Source organism: Erithacus rubecula, assembly GCF_903797595.1.
Source record: "Erithacus rubecula genome assembly, chromosome: 16".
NCBI classification, from domain to species: Eukaryota; Metazoa; Chordata; class Aves; order Passeriformes; family Muscicapidae; genus Erithacus; species Erithacus rubecula.
In genome coordinates, this window is record NC_136668.1 from 9,629,899 (window position 1) to 9,643,072 (window position 13,174).

Consider the following 13,174-nt stretch of genomic DNA (forward strand, 5'->3'; position numbering starts at 1 on the left):
AAAAGTATATGACCTAATTTTTGGGCATCATTTGATATATCAGGGGATCAGTTCCCTGATGCAGAAAACCAGCCAGCCCCTCCCTCCCACGTCCTCTACTGACAATCAAGAACTTTCTTTTTTTCCGCTGGAGAAGGTCTTCTCCTTTCACCCCAGTTCTCAGATGGACGGAGCTTTCCTTGTACGTTTCCTCCCCGTTTTTGGGGTCAGGAGCCGGTTCTCGTACACTGACCTGGGATGGTCTGACGCTGTCTGCAGTGCCGGAGCAAAGCCGCCGCCGCCGGGGATGTGCTGACCCAGGGAGCAGCGCCTGCCCTGAAGAAACCCGGGGCGACCTCTGCGCTTTGGAAATGTCACTGCTTCTGTGAATTGTAAAACCATTGACCCAAGACACTCATGCCATTCCCGGGGCTTATGAAATCTGTTGTTTGATAGGGGGTTTATGTTTTTTAAGGCCATGATTATGTCTTTTCAGACTGCAGTGGTAGCGATGGTTTATTTCACTGACGATTTCTCCTAAGAGATCGTGCCCAGGTGTGATGACAGGCACCCTCTCCAGGTATTCGCACAGACCTTCTCCCCAGGATTCCTTACAGACCTTTCTCCCAGGAGCCTCACAGCCCCCTCCTCTCCAGGAATTCTCACAGATAACCTCCCCAGCTTTCACTGAATCACAGAATTGTTTGGATTGGAAATGTCCTCTGGAGATCACCCTGTCCAACTCCAATACCAGAGCAGGGTCACTTGGAGCAAGTGACACAGGAATGGCTCCAGACGAGTTTTGAGTATCTCCCTTACAGGGACATTCCACGCCCTCGCGGGTCACCGTTCCAGGCATCCCTACATGTGAAGTTCTTTCTCACGTTCTGGTGAAACTTGCGTTTAATTTATAGCCATCGCTCCTTGTCCCGTTTCTGGACACCAGCGAAAAGAATCCACCGCCCTCCTCTTGGCATTGCCTTTGCGGCAGTTAAACGCTTTCCCCGGTGTTTGTGTTTATCGCCGCCGGCCCCTCACGGTCCCGCGGCCCAGCCGGGCCTGCGGCGGCGCTGCCCGCGCTCCGCCCCCGCCGCGCCGCGCCCCGCGCCCGCCAGGGGGCGCCAGACGGCGGCCGCGCCCGCCCCGCGCGCGCCCGCCACACGGACACGGCGGGCTGGGACCCGCCACGGGCAGCGGCTCCGCGCGGGCTCCGGCAGACGCACGGACAGACAGACACACAGACACACAGACACACAGACAGACAGCGAGCGGCACCGCCACCGCGCAGGCACAGCGCTCCCCGGCACCGCCACCGCGCAGGCACAGCGCTCCCCGGCACCGCCACCGCACAGGCACAGCGCTCCCGGCACCGGCACCGCACAGGCACAGCGCGGCGGCACCGCGCAGGGCGCAGCGGAGCCGCGCTGCTCAGCGGCTCGGGCACAGCGCAGCGCGGCACGGGCAGCGGCGGGAGGACAAGCGGCGCACGGTGCTGGCAGCTCCGGCCGGCGCTGCCCGGAGGTAGGAGCTTCTTCTCCGCTCTGCCTGCCAAACTTAGCGGAGCCGAGCCCGAGGTGCTGCGGTTCCTTACCGTCGTGCTGTTGTCCCCTGGCTGCTCCCCGCCCGGCCCCAGTGGCCCGTTCTGTTTTTATTGTTATTATTGTTGTTGTTATTGATGCTGTTCCCCGCCCCTCCGGGCGGCAGGTCTCGGCAGAGCCGGCAGCTCCGCAGCCAGAAGTTGGCGAGGGCCGTGGGGGGCGAGTGGCCCCAGCTTGGGTCCCCTCAAAACTTCGGTGCCCGCGGAGCCGCCGCTGCCCTCGCCGCTCCTCTCGCCGCTCCTCTCGCCGCTCCTCTCTCGTTGCAGATGTCGGGGGTGCTGGTGATCGCTGCCTGGTGCTTCCTGCAAGTGGAGAGCCGGCATCCTGAGATCATCACGAGTAACAGCAATCATGGCAATTTCCTGGACAACGACAAATGGCTGAGCACAGTTTCGCAGTACGATAAAGACAAGTACTGGAACAAATTCCGGGATGTAAGTACTTCTCCCTTTACCGCATGCTTCTCGTTCCTTTGCCCGTAGCTTCCTTCCAGGAGCTGAAGGTAGAAGAGAAAAGCAGCTTGGGCAAGCGGTTGCTGCCGACGTGAAGGATGCTCAGAGCTGTTCGGGAGCTAGACAGGCAGTCCTGGCATTCTTGATTTGCCCCATCGACTGGGGCAGCCTGGGCTCCGTGTCAGTCTCGCTGTTCTTATGGTCTTCGATTTTTCTCTGGGGAGGAACTTTGAGTGAAGTTTCGGTGCTTCCTGCTTAAGAGTCTGGTTAACTGAAAAATGATGGAATGATGTGTGTATAAGAAGGAATACTTACAAGTTTAAGCCACAAGGTGGTAAACAGCAAAGCTTTTTGTGCCTGCAGTTTTTATGGAAAGGATTTTATTGTCAATTCTGCTTGAATTTTTGAAGCTCATGTAGTGTTGGAGGAAGAAGTGCTTTGGCTCTTTTTTTTTGTGTGTGTTTTTGTTTGTTTGGTTTTTTTACAGTCTGGAAAAAAGGGATATCTTCAAGATGTGTTATAATGTGTTACCTGTATAAAACAAATTAATTTCTTAAGCTCAAAATTAATTCTAGACTTCCCCTAGATCGAATGCAATGGTGTATTAAGTAAATGACAGCAGAAAGGGAAATTCAACTTTTTAAAATAAAAGTAATATTTAAGTAGTTCCTTTTACTTCTGTTGTCTGTATACTGAAAAAACTTTTTTGGAGCACACACAGAAAACCCTGCTTCAGTCTGCCCAAGACTGTGTGATGGAAGCTTTACTGTTCATGTTGATCATGAGCACAGTGAGATTGAATATTCTTTATTGTCTGGGATTTGTGCACCATGACCACAGCGAGACTCTAGAAAAGGGCAGACTAGAGCTGACTAGCAGTTCAGGTAGTACCCTTCTGTAAGAGCTGGTTTGTTAGGAATCCTGGTCTTTTATAGAACATTAACAAGTCAAATGTTTATGCTCTGCTTTTGTCTCTGTGATCCTAAAATTGTATCTGACTTTGCAAAAGGGAAGTCACAGTATTACAGTTAAATGTGTTGTGCCCCTGCTTAGCTTATTCTCCTTGTGTTTTTCTGTAGTTTTGGTCATCTCTGTGTGAGAAATGCTGCTTGGAATCTCAGCATAACAAAGTGTGATCTTACCAATGGTATCAATTAACAGCTATCTTGGAGTGTGTCTTCACATGCAGTCACCAATCACATCCACCTACTGGGGCTGCTGAGTTCTCATACAGAAAAGGGGATTCCACAGCAAACATGGATTCTTAAATTTCCCAGACTTCAGGGGAATCTTCGTTAATATCTGGTTTAGTCTTCTGGGGAGCAGAGGTTAAGGATTTCACTTGTTAATTTCTTCATCCCACTTAAAGTGAGAATTGAGCAGCATCTGAAAATGGTACATTGAATGAAGGACTGACACATTAATCTGAAAACACTTCTAACTAGAGACAGATTTTCTTCCCTCTTTATGTATTGTTTGTTTTCTACTCTCCGCTTTCTTTTCTCTTTAAAACTGGAGTCCTTGCAACTTATTTTCTTGTCCCCTTTCCCAAGAGACAGTCTCCCAAGTCCAGAAACCATTCCTCTTCTTGTGGAAAATATTAATGAAGAATACCTCTCATATTTTAGGATTTCACAGCTAAGAGTGCTCTATTAGACCTTCTGAAAAGGCTAAAAAGCCCAATAAAGCCTCAAAACTTATAGAGAATCATTCTATGGAAAACTAAAGCCAACCTTAACCAGTGGTCTACCAAGCAAAAGCAAATCATATAAAGTTCTTGAAAAGCTTAGGTATCTTTCTATCTGGCCATCTTAGTGATTTTATTTAATTACTTCAAAACTAGCCTGTTACATATGATTATTCATTAAACCTTTTATGGAGCAAATCAGCAGAGACTACTAATCATCTCCTACTAAGCCTTTTCCAAAAAGAAAATACAAAAAGCTTAAAAATGTAATTAAGCTCTAAATCACTTGGCTTCAACCAAATTGATTTACTGGATCGTTGTCTTTGATGAAAGGTTGTGTGTCCACAGATGAAGACATGCATAGGTAGACTTGCTGCCAGCACAGCAGGTGTAGCAGTGACTGCACACTTCTTGCATGCAGAAGAAATCTGATCTTTGCTTCATGGTTGTGCTGTTTGGGATAGATTGTTAAAATATTTGTTAAAACATTTTTTAAAAGGCTGCCTGATGAGACATGTCAAACATTGCTATGGATGGACTAGACCAGTGTTTTGTGGATAAGTGTTGATTTCTAGGGAAATTATCTTCCCTCTTCCCCTCATTGACAAACTAATCAACTAATTTTATAGACATCATTTCTACCTGAGGTTTTCAGTGTAGGCTTTGCACAGGAGGCTGGAGTACAGAAGTGGTGTTGCAGTTAAAACTCTCTTGGACCTGACACTGTAGTTACTCCAGGGCAGAGGCCCTTCATACCTCATAAATCAGCAGAGGCAAGGTTGCAGTAATTAGCACAATTACCTTTAGCTGCTGTCTGAAATTTATGTCATGTTATATAAACATATTTGCACAAATACTTATATGACTGTGCCCTTCTGTATGGTGGGGGCAACACTGAAGGTGTGAAGCTGAGATTTGATGTGTTTGGGTGTGGCCACTTTATGTGCACCAGCACAAACATCTGCACACACAAATGTGCATATCAATCTGTCACAATGTTGAAGTACTGGGTGGGTTATTTACCTAGAAAATATGTAATTGAATATAAAATTTTATATTAAGCTTTTCTCAACTTCTTCAGTTATTCTTTTCAAAATCAATTGATTGGTCATTCTTACTGAGCTATGGGCCAATATGGCCTAATTTGAGGAGAAGCTATTGATTGATTTTTTTTTTTATCATGATCCATATTTCTTTTTGGGCAAAGGCAGCATGGTAGTTGCACTTATTGTCTCAGCAATCACTACTTTTCAGTGAAAAGAGAGCACAGAAGTACACTTAATTTGAAATCTGCATCACAGCCACAGAATCATGTTAAGTTTTTAAACGTGACTGAATTCCATAGTGTGAAATGTCATTTTCCAAAGGACTCAAAGGATGGTGTCTAAACAGTTTACAACACAATCTTTTAATGTGATTTGAACACAATTTGTTGATTAAATTCTCCATTTTAAAATCGAACAGCTGTAAATAAATAGTAAGACCAATGTGACTGATCTGTTGTGAAACATTTGCTGTTGAAAGTCTTGTATGTTTTACATCTGCCCAGCATCAGTACTGGTGTAATGTCTGTGGAGAATCTGGACCTGTTATTCAGGTTTATAGTCTGTCTGTCACCCATTTTCCTTGTCTGCCATGAACTGTGTGTGATACATGACAAAATCTTAGCTGTGTCTCAAGTTGCATTTTATACTAGGGATAATAGTATTTTTCTTCCTCACAACTGTATGTTGAAGCTGTAAATAAGAAAGGATGGAGCTCAGAATCTGTGGTAATACGGAATTTACTCACCTAATCCATATATTGAATGTGGCTTGGTACATATTTAAGTGACTAGTAAGTTTATAAAAAATAAAAACTAAATCAATGTAATACTTCCTGGAAAAGCTAAAAAGGAAGGTGCACTCTCCAGGGAGGACCTCCAGCTATTTCCCTTGGGTAGATCTCAGCCTTGGAAAAACAGACATCAGGATTATGGAAGTCAAATTAGAGCTTCTGATACCATGAACCCAACTATGAAGGCCTCAAGCTTTTGATCAAACCTGTTGAGAAGGATCCTTTGGCTTGAGAGGAACTTCAGAATAGATTTGATAGCTGAAGGTGAAGTGAATTCTTACCAGCCTTAGGAAACATTTATTGTTATGGGAATAGGCATACATGTTGTTGTACCAGGTCACACTGCAGCATCTCATTGTGCTCATAGAGACTTGGCACAGAAGGCACAGAATAAATGTCATTTTAGTGTTAAATCTGCCTTTAATCAAAATTATATGAATGGACTAATTCTATTACTTCTACTTGGGGCTATATCTATTACATTATTAATGGTTATATATAAAAAAGTAATAAGTTCAACTAGCCATGGATTAAACTGCAAAAAGGAAGAAAAAGGTTAAACGAACTAAGAGGATCTAGTATAAACCACACAAGGAATTTCTATGAAGTTGAAAGCTAAGAATCTTGGCATGAACTCTGGTTTCAGTGCATGTTTATGCATGGCAGGCTGCCAGGCCACGTTCTGAGCATTAACTAAGCTGTTTCTCTAAATTTTATTGCTTACAGAGTTTCAGTTCAGGCTATCATGTTAAAACCCCCATGCATTTTATGCCTGGAGATGCTTGGAGACTGTGCAAGCCTAAGAAATGTCATCATCTGTGTGTATATACATTGCTCTGACTTAACTGGGGATAAAGTTACACATAACTATTCATGTTGAGGATGGTTGTCAATAGATTAAATAGATACTAGACTTCTGAGAAAAACCACTGAAGGGAAAATTTTGCCAGCTATTAATGTACATCACCTTTCTGAGCCTGCCAGTTCCTCTTCACACCTGATCAGAAGTGCAGTGTTAGGTGACAAAACAAACACAGGATTAGGAACTGGGGGATTTGTATTGTTCCAGCTTTGCCATTGATGATTTTTGTCATTTGGGTTGGCTCTTCACACTTTTTCACTGCATTTCCCCTTGTTGGCACTTGCCTTTCTCTAAGTTTTTAGCCTCAAATTAGAAGTGTGGTAGTGAAACTTGATAGCAGGGACTTGGAAAACATGAGCAGTACTGAGAAGGGTTGGAATACCAAGCATGCAGAATTGGAAGACCTTGGGAACTCAGGTAATAGAAATGAAATGAAATTTAAAAGTACAAAGTGGAAGGTCGTGGAATTGAGAGCTAACACAAATTTATTCTGGGTCCTGGCAGCTCAACTTGAAATAGATGAGAGGGAAAACCTGTGTACTTTCATTGATTTGCAGAGTTATTCTAAGTTACAAAAGTAATGCTACTCTGAGGAGAGCAAATATATTACAGGAATACAGAAAATGAAAGATTTCTGCTTCTATTGAAGAAGTAAAAATGTGCAATGTATAGAAGGGACCACTTAATTATGAATATTGTGAGCACTTCTGATCAGTAAAATTCATGAAAGATTTTTGTGGAAGGTCTTCTAGCATCATAGGAAAAAAGACCCTGTTTTAAAATAATATATTAATATATTCACACAAAATTTATTACAAAGGAGTGGATTTTCTTCTGTGGATTTTGTCAAGATGAGAAGAATCAATAGTGAAATAGTGAAATGATTTCACATTTTCTTTTTTTTTTTTTGTGTTGTATTTAGGTCTACAGGAAGAATGAAGTTTGTGGGGTTTTTTGCCAACAATTTATTAACAGAACATCCTTTTATTTTATTTTTTTCCCCCCTTTCTTTACCTCAAATGTAAGCACAGGTTTTTCTGTGATGCAGTTATTGGTACATACATTCCTGGAGGAAACAGTCAGGTCCTGCTAATTATTGGTAGTGAATTTAGTCCTAAGGAAGGTTACAGTACACTTGAAGAATATCTTCTGGCTGGGTAATGGATGTACCAAGTGTCTGGGTTGTGACAGGACACAGGCACCTCAGGCTGGCTTCCCAGGAGATTATCATTCCAAGCCCACCTTGAGATTTAATTGAAGGTGAAGACTCTGTGTGTGTACTCCAGTAGATCTGCAGTACAATAGAGTTGAAATGTGATTTATAAGTCTACCCAGGCACTCCTAGCATAGGTTGTCTCTTAGAGCAATTCTTACTCAACAGAGGGACAAGGCTGGAATATAAATGTGATCCAAAAGTACAGCTGAGATGTACTTGCATGAAATTTAAAAGAATAGGAAAACATGAGACTGAATCTGTGCAAGTGTAATGAATAATCAGCTTCTTACAACAGAGGAGATATGCTTTCTAAAAAAGCCCTTCTCAAACTTGGCACTTTCCTTTTGCACTGGACAAGGGGAAAAATAATGGCATTTATGTCAGAATAATTAACTTGGAAGGTACAGAGAGCCAGCTTTTTCTAATTAACTGACACTTATCCAGCTTCCCTAGGAATTACCTAAGACTCTAAAGTTAAGTAGGTCAGTACAAAACTAGGGTGTTAGGTTCTGTATTATGTTTCAAATTATAACTTTAATAGTTTCCTCACTTACAGAAGGATTCTGCAGACTGCAGTCACAAATCATATCCCTACCATGAAATTCTGTAGATTTAAAGTTTTCCCCAATTTGTTTTATGCATTTTTAGAGTGACCATTCTTAGAATCTACTGCTTGCCTGTCCTGTCCTCCCCCCCCCCCACCCAGGTGGATTTCTTTTCCATAGGGGCTTGTTTGAATCCAAATTTAAATTCTATATTTGTCAGATTCCTGAGAAATTCATGTAAAGGGGAAAAAAAAAGAAGGAAAAAAATGCCACACAAATGAGCCATTGTCAGTGTAACATAAAATGTCACTGTAACATAAAATGAGTGGATTGAAAATTGTTATAAGAGGATGAATTCTGATGTTGGTTAGTGCTATCAAGCTCAGGTATCTATGGGTAAATGATACCAGTTTTATTTGAAGTAAGTTGTCCAGGACTAGGGTCAAGAAAAACAGGTCCAATATTCTCAAGAGCCAAAAGTTACAAGTTAAAACTTATTTATGATACCCTGTTTTGACCATCAGGGAGATTATCACTTTTTTTTTTGGGGGGGGGTGGGGGGGTGGGAGTGGGGTGGGATTTCTCAGAAACTTTAACTGTTTGCTTTATACTTATGGTTTTAACCATGAGGCTAGAGATATGTAACTCCAGTCAGCATCTCTTTATCAACATGTGTGTGTTTTGAGGGTCAAATGCAAGCCTGTCTGAATTTGGGGTGGAGCAGCTGAACTGCTTTTACAAGAAGCAGGACATAATGAGGAAAGTGAAGCTCAAATATGACATCTGGGCTAGAAAAACCTTTTTCTTTTAGATAACATCTGCTTATGCAAAGACTGTTTGATTATTCCTTTCCTTACACAACCAAAACTGAGATTTGTCTGAAGAAGCCATAATGAAGTGTTGATTATGTTAAAGCTGATGGTCAAAGACTTTAGTGAGGCTTGAGTTTGATTCATGTATTTCTTATCTTCCTGTTCTCTTAGACAGAGAATCACAGTACGTGACAGACCAACAATAAATTAATCAGTTCTTTTGCCTTTGGAGGACATTTGTGGAATTGGAAAAGCCTGAAAGATCAGGTGTCTGGCCAGGATAAATAGAAGAAGCTCCCTCAAAGTCCCTGGAAGAATCCAACTATCTGAAAATCAAACATCTGTAGTCTACAAAGTACATATTTTATAGATTTCAAACAAAACAAGAAAGCAGAGTTGACACAGAATAAAGTTAAGGTGATGCTGCTGCCTCCAGTGTGATTTTCTGTACTTCTGTAGTTCTGTACTGTACTTAAGTACTGTTCTGTACTTAACTCTTCCAGCTTTAGAAGGGGACTTATTGCTGAGCAGTTACCAATTGCTAACCCTGAGTAAGCAGTCTGTCATCAGCTAGATAACTCCAGCAGTTATCATTGGGGGATTTGCTGTAGCAGGTTGGCAGCTAAAATTGAATTACATGTTTGGACTGAACATCTAATGTCTAATGACTTTCAAGGCTAAGATATGATTCAAAATTCAGTTTACAGATAAATTGCTAAGCTACTCAATAGTGGCTTTGGCAGAGAGTAGATTGGTCTTTATCTGTCACTTCTGTGACTTGGCTTGTAATCCTGAGTAACAGAAAATCATTCTCATTAAATAGGTACATGGGGACATCAATTAATTCTGTGATCTTAGCTGTCCTCTTAATGAACTTTGTGTCATAAATTTACTTCGCTGATTGCTTTCTCCCAGTTAGATAGGAAAATACTTTATTAAAAATTACTGTCAGAGTAACAATTTTCTGATTAGTTTTTGAAAAAGGTTTCAATATATCGTGGCTTACAGTTGAGTTCTAACATGGGGATTGATAGAGGTAAGTGATACTTGTCTCTGCAGGTTGCTTTGAAATTGTCTAATCAGAAAATTCAGCTGTGTACACAATTCCATTTGAAATTGCACAGCATAAATTGTATGTGGATTTTATCTTGGGGATCTGTCTTCATCCTTCTTTCCCTGGGTTCCATTGTCAGTTCAGAAGTTCATTCCAGTGCTGTCTTCTAGAGTTTGTGTATTGGCCTTTCTGCTTTACTCTTCAAGTGGTAGCAGTTAGAAAACTTGAACCTGGTCAAAAGATTGAGGTAGAAAAGTAAAAGCAGTTGCAGTCGCTGGAACTCCATGGGGGCATGCTTAAATTTTAGGGAATGGAAGAGAGGCTGGAAATTATAGTGTTAAGAAAAAATGAGGCTAAGTTGTTTTGCTGCCCGGGGCTGTGCGGGGCTGGAGCCGCTCAGGGCTCTGCCCGGAGCTGTGCGGGGCTGGAGCCGCTCAGGGCTCTGCCCGGAGCTGTGCGAGGCTGGAGCCGCTCAGGGCCCGGCTGCTCTGCCCGGAGCTGTGCGGGGCTGGAGCCGCTCGGGGCTCTGCCCGGAGCTGTGCGGGGCTGGAGCCGCTCGGGGCTCGGCTGCTCTGCCCGGAGCTGTGCGGGGCTGGAGCCGCTCAGGGCCCGGAACTGCTCGGAGCTGTGCGGGGCTGGAGCCGCTCAGGGCCCGGCTGCTCTGCCCGGAGCTGTGCGGGGCTGGAGCCGCTCAGGGCCCGGCTGCTCTGCCCGGGGCTTTGCGGGGCTGGAGCCGCTCGGGGCTCTGCCCGGGGCTGTGCGGGGCTGGAGCCGCTCGGGGCCCGGCTGCTCTGCCCGGAGCTGTGCGGGGCTGGAGCCGCTCGGGGCTCTGCCCGGAGCTGTGCGGGGCTGGAGCCGCTCGGGGCTCTGCCCGGGACTGTGCGGGGCTGGAGCCGCTCAGGGCCCGGCTGCTCTGCCCGGGGCTTTGCGGGGCTGGAGCCGCTCGGGGCCCGGCTGCTCTGCCCGGAGCTGTGCGGGGCTGGAGCCGCTCGGGGCCCGGCTGCTCTGCCCGGGGCTGTGCGGGGCTGGAGCCGCTCGGGGCCCGGCTGCTCTGCCCGGGGCTGTGCGGGGCTGGAGCCGCTCAGGGCCCGGAACTGCTCGGAGCTGTGCGAGGCTGGAGCCGCTCAGGGCCCGGAACTGCTCGGAGCTGTGCGGGGCTGGAGCCGCTCAGGGCCCGGAACTGCTCGGAGCTGTGCGAAGCTGGAGCCGCTCGGGGCCCGGCTGCTCTGCCCGGAGCTGTGCGGGGCTGGAGCCGCTCGGGGCTCTGCCCGGGACTGTGCGGGGCTGGAGCCGCTCGGGGCCCGGCTGCTCTGCCCGGGGCTGTGCGGGGCTGGAGCCGCTCAGGGCCCGGCTGCTCTGCCCGGAGCTGTGCGGGGCTGGAGCCGCTCGGGGCCCGGCTGCTCTGCCCGGGGCTGTGCGGGGCTGGAGCCGCTCGGGGCCCGGCTGCTCTGCCCGGGGCTGTGCGGGGCTGGAGCCGCTCAGGGCTCGGCTGTGCAGTGCATGTGAGGATCCTTCCTCTCACTTGGGAAGCTTTTTGTGGCATCCTGTACTACATGGAAAAGCACTTTTCTGACATGTTAGGCACATGGGGATGTATATCTAGATTAGACAGATGTGAAAGCGGAGGATAAAGCTGGTTCAGAGTTATCCATCAAGCTGATGCCAGATATAACAACAAAATTTATGTCGTGCAAGTCCCAGGACAGTGCTCTTCTGCAGAGCAATGAACTGTACAGGAATACAGAAAGACGAAGCTTAACAGGTCTGTGTGGATATATGTGCCACTTTCTGACAGCAGTGTTTATTGGCCCAGATTCATTTCTTGTTTGATAACATTAACTTCACTCAAGGTATAGAAGGGATAAATTTTGTTCCTTATTTTTTTTTTCTTTCGAAAGTGAAGTCAGGGTAAGCCATCTTTTTTGCTAACTAAATGTTACATATTCTTTATTTAATGCTAGGTGAATAGTGTATTGGAGGGGGACTAGGTATTTCCTATTAAAGCAGAAATATTAGGCAGAGTAAATTTCCTGTATTCATTTTATTTTTATGTTAAATTACATCTGGTGACACTCATGGGTCTCAGGTCTTTTACATCTACTGATCCTTTTAGAGCTTGTCTAAAAAATCATTGTTTCAATAAAAGTACACCGGTGTGCTGCATTCAGCAAGGATCTCTATAAACATAAAATAATTAGTGGTTTAAATACAGAATTGTTGGCAGTATTCCTTAAGCATAACCATGAATCTCTGCATTATGGTTCACTCAGGACAGCAGCATCCAAAAGGAAATCGTGCCACATTTAATTAGAATAAATATAAACTGCTAAAATACTGCATACTGTCAGTTATGTGTAAAATTGCAGTTATGCAGCATGAAGGAAGCTGGTAAACCAGATATATTTGCTCATAAGGAAGCATATAGTGATTCAGATCAGTGACCACAGATTTATTAGTCTCTTAATGTTTATATGACAAAGTTAAGTTGGATATAACAAGACACTTAGGGGTTTATTTTCATTGGAATATGAGGCAAGATGGACTGAAATGAGGATCCTTATGTGACACAAATGTCTGGTTTTATATTTAGTCTCCTTTTTATTAAGCCTTTGTCTCTTCTGATGAAGAAGTGCTTTCTTTCTTATGCATGTCCCTTATCTTAATAAGTTAAAATGCTCAGCAGAGGAAAGGTTTTGTGACTTGTAATGAACTTTTAACCTGAGATGAAATGTGATTCTTTTCCCCTGGAGATAGTGCTGTTGGAGATTGTGAGCAAGCATTTCTTATCTGTGTGCACTGCCTGTAAAAGAGAAAAAAAGACTGAACACAAGTACAAGAAACTTTAATGGGTATAGATCAACAATTTTTGAGCATTCACAGAAAGCTACTATAAACAATTTTAGAGCCATGATAAAATAGATTGAAACTTCCCCTTGTAAAGTAACATGTGGCATTACAAATACTCCTATCTCAGTATGTAAAGGAAAAAAAAATCCAAACAACTTCTTATGGGCCATATTTTGCTATCAGTATTTTTTAAAGTAACTGCACAACCTTAGCATCAGTTTCTGTTGAGATACTGCATCCACACTTTAATGGCAGAATATGTCCCTGTGTAATCAAGAAAGAGCAA

The 13,174-nt window shown here is 44.4% G+C and overlaps 1 protein-coding gene across 1 annotated transcript in view; it reads left to right on the forward strand.

Annotated features, from left to right (window-relative positions):
• Positions 1-1,219: 1,219 nt before the first annotated feature.
• SPOCK1 (SPARC (osteonectin), cwcv and kazal like domains proteoglycan 1) overlaps positions 1,220-13,174 on the forward strand; it is a 271,106-nt gene continuing 259,151 nt past the window's right edge. The window contains exons 1-2 of the mRNA XM_079320207.1: positions 1,220-1,500; positions 1,844-2,011. Of these exons, the coding sequence (XP_079176333.1) occupies positions 1,844-2,011 (168 nt within the window). The 5' untranslated portion in view covers positions 1,220-1,500. The remainder of the gene's footprint in view (positions 1,501-1,843; positions 2,012-13,174) is intronic.